Source organism: Perna viridis, chromosome 3, assembly GCF_037379345.1.
Source record: "Perna viridis isolate PV_CMFRI_1.1 ecotype Kerala chromosome 3, ASM3737934v1, whole genome shotgun sequence".
Taxonomy (NCBI): domain Eukaryota; kingdom Metazoa; phylum Mollusca; class Bivalvia; order Mytilida; family Mytilidae; genus Perna; species Perna viridis.
In genome coordinates, this window is record NC_142447.1 from 16,282,686 (window position 1) to 16,306,345 (window position 23,660).

The 23,660-nt window shown below is 35.1% G+C and overlaps 1 protein-coding gene, 1 long non-coding RNA gene and 2 pseudogenes across 2 annotated transcripts; 2 read left to right on the plus strand and 2 right to left on the minus strand.

Annotated features, from left to right (window-relative positions):
* Positions 1-7,740, minus strand: LOC148621191 (uncharacterized). The gene is made up of 3 exons (XR_015920843.1): positions 7,694-7,740; positions 1,645-1,714; positions 1-1,265 (listed from the first exon to the last, which is right to left on the minus strand). It is a non-coding gene; the product is annotated as an uncharacterized LOC148621191 (long non-coding RNA).
* A 2,760-nt stretch (positions 7,741-10,500) lies between these two features.
* Positions 10,501-12,152, plus strand: LOC148621192 (uncharacterized; annotated as a pseudogene).
* Positions 12,153-12,873: 721 nt separating this feature from the next.
* On the minus strand, positions 12,874-14,226 carry LOC148621193 (uncharacterized; annotated as a pseudogene).
* Positions 14,227-15,810: 1,584 nt separating this feature from the next.
* Positions 15,811-23,652, plus strand: LOC148621194 (ileal sodium/bile acid cotransporter-like). The gene is made up of 4 exons (XM_088575310.1): positions 15,811-15,863; positions 18,146-18,563; positions 18,856-19,060; positions 20,355-23,652. Exons 2-4 carry the CDS (start codon positions 18,148-18,150, stop codon positions 20,817-20,819), a joined length of 1,086 nt encoding a protein of 361 aa, XP_088431436.1. The 5' UTR covers positions 15,811-15,863; positions 18,146-18,147; the 3' UTR covers positions 20,820-23,652.
* Positions 23,653-23,660: the final 8 nt, after the last annotated feature.

Here is a 23,660-nt window from a genome sequence, read left to right on the forward strand (position 1 = left end):
GCCATCCAGACAAATGTATTATATTTAACATATCCATATATTTTTTAAAATACTGTACTGTGTTTCAATGCTCAAAATAAATTGAGAATTTAAAACAATCGCCCATTTTTTTATTACTGTTCATTTTGAAATTAACACAACCAACATTATTTTATCGCATTTGAATAAAGTGTAAAATTAGCAAGTAAGATTTTCTTTGCGTAATAACCTTAAGTATCAATTACAGTAATTGACAAATGTTGTTATAACTTCAATCACATAAAATATTAATCATTTGTACATGACTATTGTACTTGTAATGTATGGTGTCGGATAATTGGTTAAGTTGCCATGATTACAGTTTGTACATGTACTCTTTCCAAATTAAAGACAGACAGACAGACAGACAAATAGTTAATTCAAGTCTCACCTCTCATATACAAATTAAATATGCAATAAAATATATCATGAACATTAAAAGTAATAAAATTACACACAATCGAGAGCCACCATTTAAAGAGTTGTGAGAGACTAATATTATTTTAAATCATAATTATCTACACTAAATCACATAAAATATTTCTTCTATGAATTAGAATATCATGGTAGATTTTTTGGCATCATAAGAATTTGAAAAAAATGTCACCTGATAAATTCATAAACCAACATTTATTTAAGGAGGTAGACCTAGGGTAAGGGACATAACTCTTCCTATTAATAGTAATATAAATGAAAAGAAAAAGGTGACCAGACCACCTAACCTTTACATAATACAGGGTCAAAACAGAAGTTGGGTCAGGATGTTGTGAAAGTATATTCAGCCCAGATAATGTCAAAATTTGAATAAGGGTAGTAGGCCTTGGGAACTTCTAAAATTTCTTGATCATTCTATATTCTTTAAAAAAAGTGTGATTATAGCACACTAACTGTAAAATATCTTCAGAATATTCTAAATAAATTCAAAGTTTTAAAACATTTTCCTTGACACGACCAGCGTATAAAAATTTTGAGAAAATCACTTTAGTAGGAAAAATGCACAAAATTAACGTGGTCTGATGGTAAATACAAACGATGACATCGGTAGTTAATAAAAAGAAATAGAAGTGGTAAGAAACATCTTAAAATCCTTTCTTCTGTTGTTTAAAATGTGAGATTTCATTTTGGGAACAAAACCTGCCTTCACGATGTCATCGAAGTGACTCAGCATATCAACGATAGGCAATAGGCATTCTTCAGGCTGTTTTATACTTTCGCAATGACACGGGAACAAGTATATTACACATTACCTGAAAAAAAAACTCATTCAAATGCAACAAACCACCCTAAAACTATACAAAAAGAAATATAGTATTTAAGTAGCACTCCAGCTAAGAATCATACAAAATGTGATTCATGGGTGAAAAACCTACATATTTTTATTTTTGATATTTTGTTTGAGTTGCCACTGTAAACAGAAATTAACATTCAGTTTTTCATATAACCTGTTTCCTGATAAAAATCATGTAGAATGCACTGGAGATTTCAAAATTAAGGGAGATAACTCTGTAAATGACACTCAAATACAATAGAATCTATTGGATTTTCAATCTTGATTATCTCCTAACAGCAGGCAGATTTGAATGAATAATTACATATTTCATAGTAAAGACTCATAAAACAACTTACTGACAAAAACATATGTAGCCTTTTTGGGGTGTATCACATTTTTTCAGACTTTGCATGATTCTTACAGCTACTGAAATATAAATGTTTAGTCGGTCCTTCATGCCAAAGAATGTTTTTTCTTAATTAAAGAGTCTATTGTATATTATGTGTACACGACATGCCTTGTATGTTGTCAAAATTACAAGATTTTACACATAAAGATAAAGATCTTGGAATGGAGGAAATATTCTTGCTCCGTTGAGAGTTGCAAATGCAACCCTATATAAATTTTAATATGATACTCCAGAGCAATACAAAATTTCGTTCTACATGTGCCCCCTGCTTTTAATGCAAACTGTTTTCATCCTGAAAGTTTTTCGTTAAAATGTACTTAAAGTGTGTATCCAAGAAAACTAAATACGTTTTAGGTTTTAAAAGCCTTAATGAAGTCCACAAACATTTCTCAACCTTGCAATTTACAGCGAATAACGTACTTAACTTCAACGAATTAGGTTGGTCTTCGTTTAATTAAATGATTACTACCTGATGAACTGCCTTGGGTAGCTACTAGTAACTGGGATTTAACCTTTCTATCATTTCATGGGTATTTTAATTAAAGTTGATAAAAAATTTAAATTCCTCTGGCAATTTCTCGGTTTTCCTGAGAAAGTTCTTCAGGTGATTTTCTTTGAGAAAAGGAAAACCTTTGAACTATATTCACTGAAGCTAACTATGGTATTCGCTGTGACAACACTTTGCAGTTATATTGTTAGCAATTTCTTTGTTCTATGTTTGTCATAACACAGAGCTAAATGAAAATATAGCTTTTTTATTTCTGTGTAGGGAAGTTGACAAAAGAGACACGATTAAACTACGGTGTTTGGATTGGCATATCATGAACCGGAAAGAGGATTTTTTATTCGTATTCATCAGAATAGAACACATTTCAATTCAATTTAGTGCTTAACTGAAATGCATTTTTGGCATTGTAGTCGATGACACCGTTTTTGATATTTAAATTTGCAATAAAGACGCCATGGGAATGGAATCACCCAAAATTCAAGATACGACCACTAGACAGATTTGATATTAAGCCAGATGTCGTGAAACCAAAAAGCCAATACATCCCATGCTTACACATGCTGATGTATACAAACTTTTAAAAGGTTTCACCGAATAAAATTGCTAAAATTTGAACAGTATTTATTAATCTGTAATGATAGAAGTACAGTAATATCATTAAACTATCGCGATATATAATAATTAATCAATTCTTTATTAATATTTTTATCATTGCGCTAATATATATACATATGTGTATATTAAGTGCAACACAAACACCAAAGACACTATGGAACTAAATGTAGCACGGCATTCGATAGCTCTGTAATTAGTTATGTGTCTGTCTTCACTTTATGGGCTATTGGAGGTAAAATTGGAATTGATTAGAAAATACAAGTAAACTGTCTCTTTTATCGTTTTTAGGAATTTGGACAAAAATCACCGTATAACATCTGTGATAAGCCATTAAGACTGCAAATCCGTGGAGTAATTTATTACCGGATTTCATAAAAGAGTTCAGCGGCGCTCTTGGTAAATTCCCAGAGAATTTCACCTTCGATAAGACTGGAAATTTCTTGTCTTCAAAGTCGACAGACAAAAAGAGTCTCCTCGGTTTGCCAGGGAAAAGCTGGCAAGAAGACATGCCGATGTACTTAAGAGAACAGTTGTTTGGTTGGTGTTTAACTCTCGAGCAGAACACAGCAGTATTTTAGCTATATCCAGGCGAGGAACATATAATTGATGATAAGATGAACATGAAATTATGATGAAATGAAAAATGGGTTGGGACACAAGGATAATAGAAATTTGATTGCAAGTGGAAATAAGGAGAGGTGGGTATGGTCGGGCAATTCAGCGTCCTGCAGCGGAGCGCCAATGTTCCTACTCGTATTGAATACCGCAATAGGATTCTTTAACGTGCGAGGAATATGGCATTTTTCCCAACACGTTGCACCACTATGGTTTGCGATAAGGTTTTGCGTATTATGAACTGACAACCCGAGCATGTAGCATGCCAGGGTTGCCTCATTCAACCATATGGGGCACACAACCCAGTTGCTCTGTGGGCAAAGCGCCCTAGCCCTAGTCTTCCACGTCAAGCTTAGCGGTGCGGGTCAGAACAGAAAAAAAGTTCTACAATGCTGCCTATAATCCTTCCTACATTCACAATACCCGTGATCTTGCACTTGTTGCAATTTTTCCTTAACCAATAACTGCCCGGCCTTGATAATATATTACAAACACTTACAGATACATTTTTAGCAACTTTTTAATTAGTCTAGATAAAAAAGAAAATCAGACATTACAATCAGACAAGCGACTTCAGAACATTATCCAACTAAACTTTAACGAACAGGTTGCAATTAATCAAAAGTTGACATGAAAAGTAAAAAGGATGAAAACAACGATCTCAGTTGATGTTAGTATCACCAAATCAAAATGTCAAATTATGTTCGAACCATCTAAAGATAAAACCGCGTCTTTTCAATAACCAAAAAGTTAAGCAAGGAAAAGACAGTTACAATGTACTAGTAAATGCCGATATTGGGCACGTCATCAGAGATGGTTCATGATTTAAGTTCTGTGTAAGAATCAGGCAATGGGTGGCATATCATATTTCTCAATTTGGTCTTTTTTGCCACAAATATATTCAATACATCTAGAAAACAAAGGAAAAGCTATTCAAATTTATCCTGAAGCATCTGTGACGTAAAAATTTTTTGACTGCTTATATAAGGAAAAAGTGCGGGAAAATTTTCCCACCATTTTTTCATTGTGCAGTTCAACTAAATTTGACATAAATATCTTAAAAAGGAAAATTTTACAAACACTTTGATGTATATTTCTGGAGGTTATCGGGTATAAATACTTGGTTAATGCAATAAAATCTCTGTTTTTTTCCTTCATGTGCGACACCTTATACACATTTTACCTGATTCTTAGACGGAGAAGTAATTAAAGACTTCCGGTTGGTTATCGAGGAAAGATCGATTCGATATTGAACAACACTGTCTGCAAGGCGGTCAATTAGTTTCAATTGTGTGTTCGATTTCCATGGGCATAAGAAGGAATCAACCAAACAAATTTAGAAACAAAACAGACATATTAAAGGGTAAGAAAATACGACAAAGAATGTGATGGCCCGAAAAAAATGTATCTAGCAAAGGCCCAAAGGCTAAACATACTTTCCTTGAAGCAAAAGAGAAAGCAGAATGAATCATATATAAAGAATATATAAGCATTTCAAACGAAGCTGATATTAAGAAGAATGTTTCATTCGATATTGTATGGGAATCCGACCAAACTCTACGACAAACGTGATGACCTTTCATTCAGAATTGTCAACTTTCCTATAATCTGTGGCAACATCCCTTCAGCACCTGCGCATGAAGAGTTCATATCACACCTCATACGTTATGCCGAAACTACGCACGCAGACTTTTTGTATCGCGCTAGACTTCTAACAGGTAGGCCTCTGGAACAGGGTTATGTTGCTACAAGATTGAAGTCATAACTACAGAAGTTTTATGATCATCATCATGAACGCGTGGATCGTTACCGAACGGTGTATCTATCTGCACCATGAAAACTGATTTGTTCAACTTGTCATAGTTTTCCTTTTCTCTTTCGTCTACCCCGGACTTGACTTTTTATGAGTTACTTTGTATGTATTATTTTAGTTACTTTATGGTCTTTGTTGTGTATGTCTGTTTTTCATATCTGGTCTTTGTCCCCGGATTACATTCTTCTGACTACAACTAGAACCTTGGTTCCCTTGATTACTCTTTCAAGAAGGTCCAGACTGGGACTCTAACTACCATGTCACCACAGATCACTGCCACAGATGTTCCGACGTGAAGAACAAACCAGCAGTAAAGAAAGCCACAATGAGTGAACCTGTTTCCAAACAGAACACAATTCGATGTCTCTCTTTAGCTACATGTAAACCATTGTTTTACCCTGGCAGTAGAATTTCTTTGTTATTAACATAAAGCCAAAAGCCTACCGAAAACTAAATGAGAAAACTGTACTTAAACAAGCTTCGAAAGTTCAAAAACAACGAAGTAACCAGGAAAATAATATATATGTGGGACGTGTCTACAACCTACATGTATATATATTGGCTTGAAGAAAAGCAATAATACGCTAAACAACTCGGGTAACGCAGGTTGAACAAATCTGTGTCGAAAGACTGAACCATGCCGGAATTACTTTGCATAAGGAAACTAGTATTTCAGTCATGCTCAATTGCCTCCAATAGAAAGAGTATCAATCCAAGGAAATCAAGATTCGAGAAGAAATCAAAAGAATATAATCCAAGGATAAAGACCAGACAGGGAAAACAGAGAACTTACCAAAATAAGTACAAAAAAAACCCGAAAGGAAATGGGCATATAGGTCTCCATCAAAAAGTGGGAGCATGGACCAGATGTACTGGTAGGGTAAGCATCCTCTGCTTTTCAAGAAAAACCCGCAAAGGTGCTCATAAAATGTCAAGTCCGAGATAGACGAACGGTTGTTTGGCATATTGAATCCTGTAATCAAAACAAGCCAGCATATTCATTAGGGAGCTTTCGGGCTTTATCCAACAGAGTGCCATTCAAAGACAACTTACATGTACTACCACTTATTTCTCCAGTCGTTCAACGAGTTCAAATGTAAAACTTGAAGTAATAACTTTTGTCTTGTATAATCTTGTTCCTCTATGTTTAAGAATAATACAATTGTAATTAGAGAAGTACGCGAAATTTGTTGATTTTGTGCAGAATTTTGAATAAATGATGGCATGAAACTCCGGGACCAGAAGCCGACCCTGCATATAGTATTATATATTATACCGTACCTAGATAGTGATGTAAACTAAAGGTCGACAACTTTTAAATTATAATGCACCCTTCAACAATTGAAGCATGATGATCGACACATTTTGCATGGATTTTGTAGAAATGATTGGCTGGCATTTTCATTAACAACAATTTCAAACAAAAGTATAACAAATATTTCATAATTTTTAGTGGAGTCCAAGTTGCTCATTTGCTTTTGTTACTTTGTATGTATGATTTTAGTTACTTTATGTTCTTGTTGTGTATGTCTGTTTTCAATGTCTGGTCTTTGTCCCTGGATAACATTATTTTGATTACCGCTATAACCTTGGTTTCCTTGATTACTCTTTCTATCATCGATGATCGATAGTGCACAAATCATGTACAATAATTTGAATACACATGGCAGTAACGTAAACGTTAATTTTGAAACATTTGAAATTAAACATGTAGTATCAACTTATAAAGAGATTGTTCAGCTTTAGCTCAGAACATGGTTTGTATTTAAAAATCTTCATTGACTCAGTGCTTCAGTACATGGACCCAAAACTTTTTCCACAATTTTCTTTGAATTATCCATCTGATTCGTGTTTATCAAATACTTCAGACCAATAAACCAAAGTAAAAAACTGTTTCAATATGTTTTCAGGGGCGTAGCCAGGCCTGTTTTATTTGTACGCAAAATTACGGCGAGGGGTCTTGGGGGGGGGGGTCGCTCAAGACCCCTAGTGAGTCATTGCATAAAACTTTTACTTCATCTTTAAAATGTGTGTTTTTATTTTTGTTACTTTTTCCGAAAGTACGCAACTGCGTATTTGCGTATAGGCAGCTACGCCCCTGGTTTTAAGGACTCACTTTATTAGAGAGTCATACATTGACAGATAGTTGACAAGATACAAGGAAAACTATTTGTAATCATTCGCACGTGTCTCACATGGAACGAATAAATTGTCAGTTCAGTGCTCGAGATTTATTGACTATTTTTAACACTTTAGGAAGAAACCATTTGATTTTTGTGGTGGTACTATGATGAATTTGTTTTATTTGTCTCTTTAATTTGAGAACATAGTAGACTTCCTTTTACAAATCAGTTAAAAATTTCTACTTTTTCAATTTCGAAAATACATCAACCCAATTTCATGCTTATAAAAACCATGCACTTTCTTCCTTACAAAATTCCTTACCTAACATGTACGATAATACCAAAATCACGTTTTATATACATGTAAAGTTATATTCAAAATTTTAACACGGTATACATTGTATAATATAATATTCGGATTTCCGTGGTAGTGAACTACAGACATTTGTTGACTGAAACTGAAAATAGATGACATAAAAACAACACATTTCATAACCCAGCTACACTTTACATGTAAGACTACGTATAATTTGTTTTGTTTTTAAGTCGCTAATATTGTGAGCGACTTCTTGCACTCGTAATTCAAGTGCTATTATTCGCATATGCTTTGCATAATTATATATTATTACTCCACGTTATGCTGCAGATCTGTGCCATGTTTACTGCTATATCGTCATAGTTCTAGCATCATACGAAATAAAAATGTACCTCTTAAATATCATAAAAACACAGGGGTTCGTTACAATTGACTATGTAAGTAATAATACATTACCAAGCCCCGTCATCTATATATAGCCTTTTCCAGTCGTTTAATCTGGTTCTTGGTAACCAGTTGTGTTGATTGGAAACATTTGGGTCTTCACGGTTACGAAAGAGTAATCATATCACGGGAACCAAGATTCTACCGGAAGTCACATCATTTTAGGCTAAAAACCACTAATTCCACTTCCCATAGGCTTCTATGCTAATTTCACAATATTCAATGGCTTCTCTGGACTTTACCTTAACTTTAACCTGCAGATGACTATATATCAGCATGATTCTACATATGTCAGCTCACAATCCTCAGAATGGCATGTGGGGTTAGCAGACTTGCAGTGCAGTACTGGTCACCGGAAGTGAAGGGTCTATAAATAGCATGGGAAATCCCAGTGTTTTCACAAGATAGGGGTATATTTAAAAATCATTATGGAGATTAGGCTTCACATCACAAGAAGCAAAATGCACCTATAAAATGTACAGAAATGTTTTTCCTTTCAGAAACTCTTTAAATTTTTAAAATAAGATGAGAACTTTTTTCACAGCACTAAGAGGAACAGGGGTAATTTCTGCGTAGGACTATTTTTGCGTACGTTCCAAATGCTCATTGGTTGAATTGGTGGTCTGTAACCTAAAGAGTCACTTTTTGTCTTAGAAAAAATAAATAACTATACAGGTATCTTCCTACACACATACTGAATGCATTTGCAAAGTTTCAGTGAAATGTGACAAGCACTTTTTTAAATATTTGATTTTTAAATATAGGGTAACCAAGTTGTGCGAGCAAAAAAGTGACAATATTCTACCATACTTAAATGTATTAAATATTTGCAAAGAACTTTTTCTGACTTTTCAAATAAAAAATATCAATCACAACTTGTTTTTTAACAATATTAATGAAGAAATAGTTTTAAAAGTAATCATTTTCTGAGAAATTGGTCTATTTTTAAAAAATTATTTCTGACATGCCTCCCCCTTTTTCTTGATCACATGTCAAAAATCCTAAATCTTTAAATTTTCACAAAAGGTGATATATTTGGCTTTAAATTTGTAAATACAGTGTTTTCACATTAAAACATGACCAGTAAAGGGCACCTAAAGCAAAAAAAGTACTCAATAATGGATTTTCCATGTTGCCATAGGGGAATGCTGATATGGCCTTAACCGCAGTAATGAAAGTGAGTTTTTCCTCATTTCTAACCTAATTTTTGCTCAAATCTACACAAAACTTGATTTCAAGTGCTTATTACCACAATATTTAGGTAAATATAGCCCTCAAAGTTTAATATTTGATATTTTTACTAAATTTTCTACACTTTTTACAAGATAGGACATAAAAATCAGCCAAAAAGACCAATTTTCAATAATTTGGACCTATAACTTAAAAAAATGCATATTTTGAAGGATTTTTGTAGTGTATTCCTCTCATGGCAAAGTTAACAAGATCTTCAAGTAGTTTAAAGCTATTTCAAAAAACTTTTCATTTTGCCATGGCTTCTCCTTAAGGCTAAAAACCACTAATTCCACTTCCCATAGGCTTCTATGCTAATTTCACAATATTCAATGGCTTCTCTGGACTTTACCTTAACTTTAACCTGCAGATGACTATATATCAGCATGATTCTACATATGTCAGCTCACAATCCTCAGAATGGCATGTGGGGTTAGCAGACTTGCAGTGCAGTACTGGTCACCGGAAGTGAAGGGTCTATAAATAGCATGGGAAATCCCAGTGTTTTCACAAGATAGGGGTATATTTAAAAATCATTATGGAGATTAGGCTTCACATCACAAGAAGCAAAATGCACCTATAAAATGTACAGAAATGTTTTTCCTTTCAGAAACTCTTTAAATTTTTAAAATAAGATGAGAACTTTTTTCACAGCACTAAGAGGAACAGGGGTAATTTCTGCGTAGGACTATTTTTGCGTACGTTCCAAATGCTCATTGGTTGAATTGGTGGTCTGTAACCTTTAGAGCTTATCGCATTCGTGTCATTTCGGATGTTGAAAATAAGCCAAAATCAGTGGCAGAGAATAGTTGACGATTAGCGACTTTGAAGACTTCAGTCTTGATTTTTATAATAAGCCACCAAGGAAACGGTGTCTTCCACCTATTCCCACTTTTTAAAAAAACATAATTCCTCCTATTCCCACATACAAGTTTCTTTGATGTTTTGATTTGTTTTTATAGTAATTAAGCCCTACATAAATGACACCTTCTGTTTACCTGTGTTTACCTTTATTTTGCAATTTTTGTACATATTTTATATTTTTACATAAGTATGAAAGAGAATGAGATTTAAACAAATGGAACATAAATTTAAGATTTTATTATAATATGTGATATGATATTTAACAAAATATAAATATTATCAGAAACTGAAAAAAAAACTAGACCAGAATCTAGACATTTTGATGTAATTAAATTACAGCTTTCTAATTGATTAAATAATTATGAACCGGCAAAGCTGAGAAATATTAAATGTTTCATTGCAAGCTGATGTACTGATTTGACAGATATGTACTCAGCTGAGAACCCCAAGCTTCATGAACTCCAAGCCAATGTTTGGCTATATATTGTTGTCCATTCCCAGTTTTTGTCATTAAATAGTTACAATGGCTAATGCAATACTACAAGTGAAGTTCGTTACAAACAGACTTGGCAACCAAAACCTAGTACACAATGGCTTTAAGTTTCAAGCAAAAAACAGAAGGGGTGAAAGGACTTACTGGAAATGTTCTACTGCAAATTGTCCTGCTACAATTAATACATTAAATAATATACCAACCAAAGTATCAGCAAATCACAACCATGAGTCTGATAACGTGCAGTTGAAGGTAGATGTAGTCCTGCAGAGCATGAAAAAACGTTGCATAGATGAGCTCACTCCAGTTCCCACTATCTATGAAGAAGAATTAGTAAAACTCAGAACTGATGACTGGAATGACGACACATAAGAACTAGTGGAAAATATTCCTACTTTCCCATCTTGTAAATCAGCCATGTACAACAAACGCAAGAAAACTTTACCAGTTTTACCAAAGACCGCTGATGACATCAACATAGATGGTATTTGGACACAGACCACAAAAGGAGACCCCTTCCCTTTAGTGGATGACAACACAGTTGGACGCATGTTGATATTCAGTACACACAAGAATCTAACACAATTAGCAGCTGCAGAAACTATATATGGTGACGGCACATTTTATACATGCCCTAATCAATTCTACCAACTGTACACATTCCACGCAATGGTTGACAACGCAATGTATCCGCTAATGTGCAGCTTGCTACCAGCCAAGAGCGAACTTGTATATACCAGATTTCTTACTCTACTCAAAGATTTATGTCAACAACATCAACTGCAACTTCAACCTACTACTATCTTTCTGGACTATGAGGTCACCATACGCAACGCAGCATACTCCATCTTTCCTGGCATCAACGCAAAGGGCTGTTTTTTTTCACTATACTCAGAGCATATGGCGAAAAGCTCAGGAAACAGGTCTACAAGTGCCTTACAAAGAAGACAACAACATCCACCAATTAGTACGTCGTGCAGCTGTGTTACCACTCATACCCACTGCTGAGGTCGAAGACGTATGGTTTAATGCCCTTACTGATATAGATGATGTTGAAACAAACGCCAACTACGTTCCCTTCACTGACTATGTAACAACTTACTGGGTAGAGCAGAACAGACACTTATAGAACCACTACACAACAGAAAGTCCAAGGACAACCAATCACTTAGAAGGATGGCATAGTAAACTTAAGAACATGTTCAACATCCACACCCAAACATATTCAGACTCATAAAACAACTGAAACATGAGGAAGCCATCCATGACTTGACTATGATTCAATACGCAGCTGGTGGGAAAAGAGCAGTACAAAAGAGAAAGTATGTAGACATCAACAACAGGTTAGCAGCACTCAAAACCAGACATTGTAACCAGGAAGTCACAACTGTCCAGTTTGGTGATGCAGCTTCATACCTTCTGTACCTTGACTAAATTGATGAACTGTTAAATTGTTATGTGAAAACAAAATTATTGTGTATGTTTAATATATATGATCTAGTGCTTAATATCGTAGAGACTGGTTGAATGAATGTGTTTAAACTGATATTGTTACTTTCTTATATCTTATGACTTATGTATATCAAAAACTACTGATTCATTAATATACATTATGTATTCATATATATAACTGTTTATTTATATTTCCTTAAATTAAAAAGTATAATATTCAAAATTTACTTGTTTCTTTTTTATTATTTTTATGCAACAAAATGGAAATTCACTGACAAAATATATCATTTACCTGTCATTAATTACAAAATCAATTAACACCTAATCAAACATTGTTTATACAGTATAATCCTTTATCTACACTATTTTCCTCCTATTCCCACATGAAAATTTACCTTTTTATGGTTCATTCCACCTATTCCAACTTTTTATAAAATAGGTAATAAAAAGGTAAATTTTCATGTGGGAATAGGTGGAAAATAGTGTAGATAAAGGATTATACTGTATAAACAATGTTTGATTAGGTGTTAATTGATTTTGTAATTAATGACAGGTAAATGATATATTTTGTCAGTGAATTTCCATTTTGTTGCATAAAAATAATAAAAAAGAAACAAGTAAATTTTGAATATTATACTTTTTAATTTAAGGAAATATAAATAAACAGTTATATATATGAATACATAATGTATATTAATGAATCAGTAGTTTTTGATATACATAAGTCATAAGACATAAGAAAGTAACAATATCAGTTTAAACACATTCATTCAACCAGTCTCTACGATATTAAGCACTAGATCATATATATTAAACATACACAATAATTTTGTTTTCACATAACAATTTAACAGTTCATCAATTTAGTCAAGGTGCAGAAGGTATGAAGCTGCATCACCAAACTGGACAGTTGTGACTTCCTGGTTACGATGTCTGGTTTTGAGTGCTGCTAACCTGTTGTTGATGTCTACATACTTTCTCTTTTGTACTGCTCTTTTCCCACCAGCTGCGTATTGAATCATAGTCAAGTCATGGATGGCTTCCTCATGTTTCAGTTGTTTTATGAGTCTGAATATGTTTGGGTGTGGATGTTGAACATGTTCTTAAGTTTACTATGCCATCCTTCTAAGTGATTGGTTGTCCTTGGACTTTCTGTTGTGTAGTGGTTCCATAAGTGTCTGTTCTGCTCTACCCAGTAAGTTGTTACGTAGTCAGTGAAGGGAACGTAGTTGGCGTTTGTTTCAACATCATCTATATCAGTAAGGGCATTAAACCATACGTCTTCGACCTCAGCAGTGGGTATGAGTGGTAACACAGCTGCACGACGTACTAATTGGTGGATGTTGTTGTCTTCTTTGTAAGGCACTTGTAGACCTGTTTCCTGAGCTTTTCGCCATATGCTCTGAGTATAGTGAAAAAAAAACCAGCCCTTTGCGTTGATGCCAGGAAAGATGGAGTATGCTGCGTTGCGTATGGCGACCTCATAGTCCAGAAAGATAGTAGTAGCAGTGTTCATAGTGGGAACTGGAGTGAGCTCATCTATGCAACGTTTTTTCATGCTCTGCAGGACTACATCTACCTTCAACTGCACGTTATCAGACTCATGGTTGTGATTTGCTGATACTTTGGTTGGTATATTGTTTAATGTATTAATTGTAGCAGGACAATTTGCAGTAGAACATTTCCAGTAAGTCCTTTCACCCCTTCTGTTTTTTGCTTGAAACTTAAAGCCATTGTGTACTAGGTTTTGGTTGCCAAGTCTGTTTGTAACGAACTTCACTTGTAGTATTGCATTAGCCATTGTAACTATTTAATGACAAAAACTGGGAATGGACAACAATATATAGCCAAACATTGGCTTGGAGTTCATGAAGCTTGGGGTTCTCAGCTGAGTACATATCTGTCAAATCAGTACATCAGCTTGCAATGAAACATTTAATATTTCTCAGCTTTGCCGGTTCATAATTATTTAATCAATTAGAAAGCTGTAATTTAATTACATCAAAATGTCTAGATTCTGGTCTAGTTTTTTTTTCAGTTTCTGATAATATTTATATTTTGTTAAATATCATATCACATATTATAATAAAATCTTAAATTTATGTTCCATTTGTTTAAATCTCATTCTCTTTCATACTTATGTAAAAATATAAAATATGCACAAAAATTGCAAAATAAAGGTAAACACAGGTAAACAGAAGGTGACATTTATGTAGGGCTTAATTACTATAAAAACAAATTAAAAAAAACATCAAAGAAATTTGTATGTGGGAATAGGAGGAATAATGTTTTTTTAAAAAGTGGGAATAGGTGGAAGACACCCTTTTTATTACCTATTTTATAAAAAGTGGGAATAGGTGGAATGAACCCAAGGAAACAAATAAATATACAATTATCTGCATAAGATTGCATTGCTACAACCCTTGTTTTCCAATGAATTTTTTGCAGTTTCATTTCAAGCTGGCGTTAATAAACGCAAAAAATGTAATTATTTAATATTGATAAAATCATAAAACAAATAATCAGGCAAATTCCATAAGCGACCGCCAGTTGCCTTAGCATTCGAAGTTCACTAGAGACGATGCCGAAACCCTATATTATAGGGAAATAAATTAATCTTTGTATCAAACTACATTTCTTCAAGGCCCTTGCGCGTCCGGGTGTCAAACGAATAGACCCGCAGCAGCGCTAAGCTTGTCGTAAAAGGCGACTAAATATTGTTCAGAACCATCACCGGGGGCTAGGGCACTCTGCCAACAGAACAATTGGGTTGTATGCCCCAGGTGGTGGAATGGGGTATCATTAAGAACACTGAGATGTTCTCTTGGACCCCATACCTAGGAACACCATAACTTACTTATGGGACGCAATGAAATCAATATTTTTAGAAGCAAGGATTTTAAAGTAGGTAGAAGTTGGTATTTCTGTTCATCACAAAGTTGCTGTTTTCATTCAAAATTACAAATACCTTATTAAGCAGGAATCGACAGTGGTTGTGAAAATGAAGGTTTTATATTTTCTTCTAAAACTGATGCTTTGAACGACCGCTTTGAACATATCAGTGTTTTGCTATCACAAACTTCCACTAAATTCGAAAATTGTGACATTTTGTCGGCTAAAATTACTATCGTTCTGGTCCTTGCCGAAGTTTTGGATTTGGAGAACTGCTTTATGACACTACTCTGAAGGTTTTGACCATTAAATACCAGGTAAAACAGATTGATTCCTACACTGTAATGTTGACACATTAGGGTATTGCAAGTAAAACAATTATCAGTAGTTGTTTGTTAGCTTGATAACGATCTCCTTATAAATAATAAATGAGGTTCGGGAGGGGGTGGTCCGGTGCGCCGTGGGACCACCCTCGGAATCTGCAACTGCTACTGTATGTTTCTATACGGTTATGGTGTGACTTTCAAGGAGATATAAGTATTTCTTTGTGTAATTAATTAAATAAACTTAATTAAAATGAAGTACCATAATTATCCAAGGGAGGACCATGGACCAGGCCAACGGACACAAAGCAAAGTCGCATCCATTGTCTCTTTATATTAGTTCTGGATTCATAACCTGAATACATTTATTCAGTTATTAAGTTAAGTTTGTTTTGTCTACAATTACTCGCCGTACTATTTCTAAATTTAGATTATTCCCCTTTGATCATTGGCTTCTTCGCGTATGTAACATACACCGGTAAGTAATTTTGTTCATCATTAATTAGATATCATGTCACAAAACTATTGAAACGTTCTAATTGTGAAAATAAATTAACCGGCATATTGTGAAAATATTTCTTGATGATTGGTATTATTAGCGCCCAATAACTGACGAAATTTTGCAGACAACCTTCGATGGGGACAATTTAAGGTTATAAGGACAAATTATTCAAAATTAGTATTGATTTGTCATTTCACACCTAATTCATAATAAGGGAATTGTTTATATTATTTGCTATACATGTATGCACGCGTGGTAGATATTTCCTCATTTGAAATATAACCCACGTGTGTTGTATAATAATAGAACAATATTATAATTATATTGTACGGCAGACCATAAGTGACACAACGATTATCACCAGAATGTATAATATATATGACTTCTGTATTGGAGAGCCCTCGTGTAGGCCCGCAGCAGCGCTAAGCTTGTCGTATAAGGCGATTAAATAGAGCTCAGAAACCTGGCCGGAGCGAGGGTGCTCTACCCACAGAGCAACTAGGTTGTGCGCCCAAGGTCACGGTAGTGGAATAGGGTACTCCTGGCATACGACATGCTGGGGTCGTAAGGATTTAATTCGGGGTACGTGTTGGGAAAGATACCACGTTCCTCGCAGCCACGTTAAAGAACCCTGAGCTGTGGTATTCGATAGAAGTAGGAACCTCTCCCTATTTCCAATGACAATCAAAATTCGTTGATCCTATTATCCTTGTGTCCTATCCCATTTTTAATTTCATCATCATTTCATGATCATTTTATTAACCATTTCATGTTCATCGCCTTGATATAGCTGAAATATTGCTTCTTGGGTGTTAAACACTGACGACCAATCAATCAATCAATCATCATGTATTGGAGAGTTCCAGGTTGTCGGTAATTTAGACGTAAGCGAATGCAAAGTGGGCCAGTGCACCGATTTATGAACTCAGATTCATGTTTGATAATACAAATGTAGTAATTAGATGCAATAAGTTTAGCCAGCGACAATTAACTATATAGCAAATGTAATATATACACGCAGGAGTGACGGTTGGTTATATAAGAGTAATCAAGGGAACCAAGGTTATTATATAATAGCGGTAATCAAAAGAATGTAATCCAGGGACAAAGATCAGACATGGAAAACAGTCATACACAACAAAGAACATAAAGTAACTGAAATCATACATACAAAGTAACCAAAGCAAATGAGCAACTCGGACTTTACTAAAAACTGGAGCATGGACCAGGTGCACCGGTAGGGTAAGCGTCCTCTGTTTTTCTAGAAACACCCGGCGAGTTGTTCATACATGTAAAAAGTCATATCCGGGGTAGACGAAAGAGGAAAGGAAAACTATGACACGTTAAAATGTGTCATTGTCTCGTGGGATAATTTGTTAAACAATAAACATTCTATTGACATACTTTGCAGTTTTCTTCTATGGATAAGGTGTAGGCGCTTATATGTTTTTTCCCTTGTTGAACAAAACGTATCTGTAGACCAATGTATTAATTTAGCAGTGCAGTTTTGAGTCCAAACATAACATATCATCATTATTTACCACAAACCATACTTTGAGGCATAGAAGCAAGATATGTAAAAAAAAGTTACAAAATACAAAAATGTAATTAATTCATGTCAATCAGTTACATGTACATTCGTTTACCCTGTATAGTTTAACTTACAGCTAACAATTTTCAAGAAAGTTCACTTCTGTCCTTGCAATTGCTTTTAACTCTTATTTTTTAGACCAGAATTATGCATTCAGTCGACTTACTGAGGTACGAGTCCTTGTAAAAATTAGGCTGTCGATGATATACCAAAAATGTATTATTTTTAAACTATTATTGCTGAAATGTACTTAACACACATAAAAGACACTTTTGTTATTATAGCTACATTGTAATGGTGTTCAGATAGCTTGGTGAATAAAGGCATATTTTTTTTAAAATTTGGCTGGCTATATAGGAGATCGAAATGTTGATATATTTGACATACGTACATTTCAACCATTTTCAAATCAGTAAATACATGCAATTTCTTTACCACCCTGAATTTACATTATGAAGTTTACTGGAATTGTTTTTTGTGTGCAATTAATGCATTTCAGCAATAGAAAGTTCAGAACTTTTAGGTATATCATAGCTGTTACTTAAGATCATGCCCGATACTTCCACGGATCTGTACTTAATTATCATATTACACGATTAATTCATTCTAATTCATGCTTGTGCATAACCCATACAAAGTTAAATTATCAGCATCTTATTGTTCTTAGCAATGGATGAAGCGCCGTACCCGCTTTTGATTACTCGGAACCACAGTGTATTCTTTAATAGATCAGACCGATGGATGACCAACGAAACTGTGTTTAATCAGACAACAAAGGATGAGTCACCATCACCGCTGAAAATAGCCGCAGATGCTAGCGTCAAACTAGTCTTGATCTTGGTAATGCTTGGAATGGGTAATACTGTTGAATTAAATATTTTGATTGGCCATTTGAAAAGACCAATCGGAATCTGTGTTGGCATGCTGTCTCAGTTCGTCGTACTCCCAGCAATTACATTTGGTCTTGCCCACGCTCTTCAGCTTCCGCCGTTGTCAGCACTAGGCTTGCTCGTGATTGGATGCTGCCCTGGAGGTACAACTACCAATGTATTCTCCTATTGGTCAGATGGAGACGTCGCATTAAGGTACATGGGTATATGCATTTAGAACAAACATGCACACATTCACTCAACATTTAAATGATTATTTATGTATAAACGTCTTACAAATTCTTCGACAGGATACGTTATCTCTATCATTGCGTATACATTTCTTTTTGTTTTAACTCTAATTGCCGACTCTTGACTTTTAATTCATTTTCTCTATTATGAAAGTTTTAGTACACAATTCCACACAATACTAATCTAAAAAAGGAATTCTGTCGGAACAATTCAATTTTGAATTATTATTGATAATATTAAAAATGACGACTTTCAGTATTTCAATGACAGCGGTCGCGACTGTCATGGCTACTGGCATGCTCCCGCTCAACCTTTGGATATACAGTAGGAGTTGGACAGACGAGCCTTTGGTCATACCCTACCTCAATATACTGATCTCTTTTGGACTAACCATTGGCCCTGCTTTAGTAGGAATCTTTATTAGATGGAAGTTTCCCAGAGTTGCTGATGTGCTTGTTAAGGTAAAACTATTGAGTCACTGTTAACATCCCAGGGTTAACATTATATACTATATAGATACATTAATTAAATCAGATAAAATTTCGGTTCTCTGTGGTTTGCTGAATTTGGACCAATATCTATACGTAGATACTAAGTTAATATTATAATATTCGTGTTATAGCATAGACTTAGGAAACAATTTATTTTGACCAGGATCATTGGCTGTCATCGAATTCATTCACGCAACCAGTAGATTGAAGTAGTATAACAGTTGATGGCTCAGCTTGTGAAAAATTTCTATGCATGAAAACAAATTGGAAACGCTATCTACGAACTTATCGTCAAGAAGATTTATTGCAGTATGACCATGTTGGTTTTGTTGTTTATAATTGTCTACACTATATATCGTAAGAGATATCCCTTTCTGTAAAAGGCAATAATTTGTTATAGATTTAGCAAAGTTAACTTCCAACATTAAAATTCTTTTGATAATAGGGTTTATAATAATATAGTAAAAACAGTACGGGTTATCTTAATATTTTTGTGTTATTCTTACAATCGCTCACTTTTGACTTGCATGAAGTAAAATTATTACGTTTCTGTGTTCAAAACGGAATACAATGCAGAGAAAAAAATAGCAATGAATGTTACATTATTTTCACTTACGGTTGATTCATCGCTGAAAAATGTTTGATATGTGGCGCTCATCATAGACGACATAGCAAACGTAATCAAATAGTCATTTCTCATGGTAAAGGAAAGACAATCATGGTGTTTTTTAAACGTAATCAAATAGTTATTTCTCATGGTAAAGGAAAGACAATCATGGTGTTTTTTTAAACGTAATCAAATAGTTATTTCTCATGGTAAAGGAAAGACAATCATGGTGTTTTTTAAACGTAATCAAATAGTTATTTCTCATGGTAAAGGAAAGACAATCATGGTGTTTTTTTAAACGTAATCAAATAGTTATTTCTCATGGTAAAGGAAAGACAATCATGGTGTTTTTTTAAACGTAATCAAATAGTTATTTCTCATGGTAAAGGAAAGACAATCATGGTGTTTTTTTACTAACTTTATATGGATAGTACTGTAGGATCTAAGTGTATAACTTAAATCATCAGTTTATCATGTTACGGTGGGGTTCATGGGAGGGGAACCGGTTTTTTTATTTGTTAATTTCTTGTGAAATTACAACATAAATAAGCAAAAGATAGCCTGAATTCCTCTCCATTGATACCCCTTGTCGAAAATATCTTGATCCGTCCCTGGGTTATGTACATGACTTTTTAGTAATGCCATTTTCTTTTGTAGATTGGATCCTTTGCTGGTGCTGTATCTATTGCATTGCTACTGACATTGCTTAGTATACAGTATCCCTTCATGTACAGAGTTAAATGGAGTATTTATTTAAGTACGTTCTTGCTTCCGTTTATTGGATTCTTTTTTGGGTATGTAGTCGCTTGGATCTTACGTCAGGATCCAGTCAAGTGTAGAACCATTGCATTAGAGACAGGGATCCAGAATTTCCCGCTGTGTATGACACTTTTGACATTAACATTCTCCAAAGAGAAGTTCGCCCAGATATCATTATGCCCTCTTTTGTATGGTGTGACAAGTATTATTTGTAGCTGTGTGTTTTTAGGCATTTACAGACTGATTGAGAGAGTACAGAAATCTAGAAAGGGTTCAACCAACGGAAACTCTCGAACACCTCCAGACAAGGAGACCGATTCTCCACTCGAGTTGACCAAGTTCGAAGTGAAAAATTCCGTATGAATTTCCGTACCAAAATTATTCTGGGGACTACCACCGATATTTTGCTTACAGAACTCTTTAACTTTGATTTTCTCGTCGTTACATTGTATTGAATGTGTCGAGTAGAAACCATGACTTGCTAGCAAAGATGGCGTTTCAAAGCTACAGACAGCGACAGAATAGGCCTGCAGCAGCGCTAAGCTTGTAAAAGGCGACTAAATAGTGCTCAGAACCCTAGCCGGGGGCTAGGGCGCTCTGCCCACAGAGCAACTGGGATGTGTGCCCCAGGTGGTGGAATGGGGTACCCCCGGCGTGTTACATGCTGGGGTTGTCAGGCTATAATACGGAAAACCTGACCGCAAACCATAGTGGTGCACCGTGTTGGGAAAGATGCCACGTTCCTTGCACGTTAAAGAACCCTACTGTGGTATTCTCCCGGAGTAGGAACCATAGGGCTCGGCCACAGGAGGCTAAATTGCCCGACCCTACCCACCTCTCCCTATTTCCAGTTGCAATCAAAATTTGTCGACCCCCATTGTCCTTGTGTCCCATCCCTATTTCATTTTATCATCATTTCATGTTCATTTTATCATCAATTTCATGTTCATCGTCTGAATATAGCTGAAATATTGCTGCTCGGACGTTAAACCCCAATAAACAAACAAACAAACAAACAAACAGACGTTCGTTTCCTCTCTTTCTTGCCTAGACTTTATTCAAATTAAATGTCGATTGACAGTCAGAAAAAGTCGCGTAGTAAATTTATTCACTTTTCCAGACATTGCAAGGTTCTTGACAAATCTGGTTTCCTGTTCAATATCATAAACGACCTTAGAATCACTGAAAATACAGACTCACTGGTGACCTGGGGTTATGTTTGAGAGGAGCTTGCTGAACGAAAATTTACCTGGGTTAGAGATATTTTCGAACGTCAGAAGCTGTTTGCAGCTTGTGGTGTCTGTTGCTTATGAATACGCGTTATAGAGAGAGCGTTATAGAGAGAGAGATTGTTTAGAATAAACACTGTCCATCAAAAGAATGAAGTGTACAATTTGCATATTTTGTCCGTTGTAAATTTTATTGCAAAATGTTTCTCCTTTACATTTCTAGAAAGGTCTAAATGTTTTTGAATGTTGTGTTCACTCTTGTGTTGATCTCTATGTAATGTGCTTAATGTGTTATGGGTTTTGTACGGTAGTTATAGTTTGTGTATTACACTGTAGTTCGAGTCACATTTTTCCTAAATGGGTACCGAACTTTGTGGGGATTTGAATGTTATAGTTAGCCTTATGTTCAAGTTTTTCAGGTGAGGTTTTTTAAAGAACCACGAAATATCATGATGTTGTCGTATTCTGTGGACATTTAGTGTTTATAGTATTCTATTGATTTTTATAATCATTCCTTTTGCGGTACGAACCTTGTCGCATAGAGACCAGAAACAAGCATTATCATGAAGTCCGTTGACAATAACTTGACTATTAGTGAATGAATCTCATTGGTATTGTGCCACAAGTTGTCATCATGTCACCAAAGAGTAATCAAAGGAACCAAGGTTATAGCGGTAATCAAAAGAATGTAATCTAGGGACAAAGACCAGACATGGAAAACAGACATTCACAACAAAGAACATAAAGTAACTAAAATCATACATACAAAGTAACAAAAGCAAATGAGCAACTCGGACTCCACTAAAAACTGGGAGCATGGACCAGGTACACCGGTAGGGTAAGCGTCCTCTGCTTTTCTAGAAGCCCCGTGCAGGTCCGGGTGTCAAAAGAATAGGCCTGCAGCAGCGCTAAGCTTGTCGTAACAGGCGACTAAATAGTGCTCAGAACCCTAGCAGAGCAACTGGGTTGTGTGCCCCAGGTGGTGGAATGGGGTACCCCTGGCATGTTAAATGCTGGGGTTGTCAGGCTATAATACGGAAAACCTGACCGCAAACCATAGTAGTGTACCGTGTTGGGAAAGATGCCACGTTCCTCGCACGTGAAAGAACCCTACCCTACTCCCGGAGTAGGAACCATATGGCTCCGCCACAGGAGGCTAAATTGCTCGACCCTACCCACCTCTTCCTATTTCCACTGGCAATCGAAATTTGTCGACCCCATTATCCTTGTGTCCCATCCCTTTTTTTCATTTCATCATCATTTCATGTTCATCGTCTGAATATAGCTGAAATATTGCTGCTCGGACGTTAAACCCCAACAATCAATCAATCAATCAATCTTTTCTAGAAACAAAGGAAGGCTTTGATTGATTTTGGGGGTGGGATGTGGGTTGTGACTAAGCCGCTTAGGAATTGTAGAACTTGCATTGTTCTTGTTTCTGCACAATAATTTGAGTGCAAGTACATTTACACACTACAAATAAAATACTCTTAAAGAAATTTTGGGATTTATTTATGGGATTGTAACTTTAGGAATAAAAGACCAAAAAAAGGTCACTTCGATTACTTTCCTACTTGACAAAAAAAAATGCTGCAGGAGTTTCTGAAATCAGCAAGTCGTGTAGAAAGTATCCCTTTTTACATACAATCTCATTGTTCCATTGCGGAAAGGGTTTGGTCCCTTTTAATTTTGTTATGCACGTTCTGAATCAGACTACCCTTCTTTTATACATTTTACACTCCTTGGTTCGTCCGTAATTAGTGTACTGATTACTGTTTATACGTACTTTAAATTGCGCTCTACCGCATTTCAAGTTTGTGGAACAAATTATATTATTATATCTAAAGGTATCAAATAGTCTACCAGCATTTTTATATTATTTTATTTAATTTAGACGTTGTTTATGTTTGCCTTCACTGTACCACTTTGAATAAACATATTTTCTTTTGTTTTCCTTTCTGACTCACAAAAGCGT

Excerpts from the sequence above, each read along its gene's own strand:
- LOC148621194 (XM_088575310.1), top strand. The coding sequence starts at position 18,148 with ATGGATGAAGCGCCGTACCCGCTTTTGATTACTCGGAACCACAGTGTA. Across the intron at positions 18,564-18,855 it reads GATGGAGACGTCGCATTAAG|TATTTCAATGACAGCGGTCG; the intron begins GTACATGGGTAT and ends GACGACTTTCAG. Across the intron at positions 19,061-20,354 it reads TTGCTGATGTGCTTGTTAAG|ATTGGATCCTTTGCTGGTGC; the intron begins GTAAAACTATTG and ends TTTCTTTTGTAG.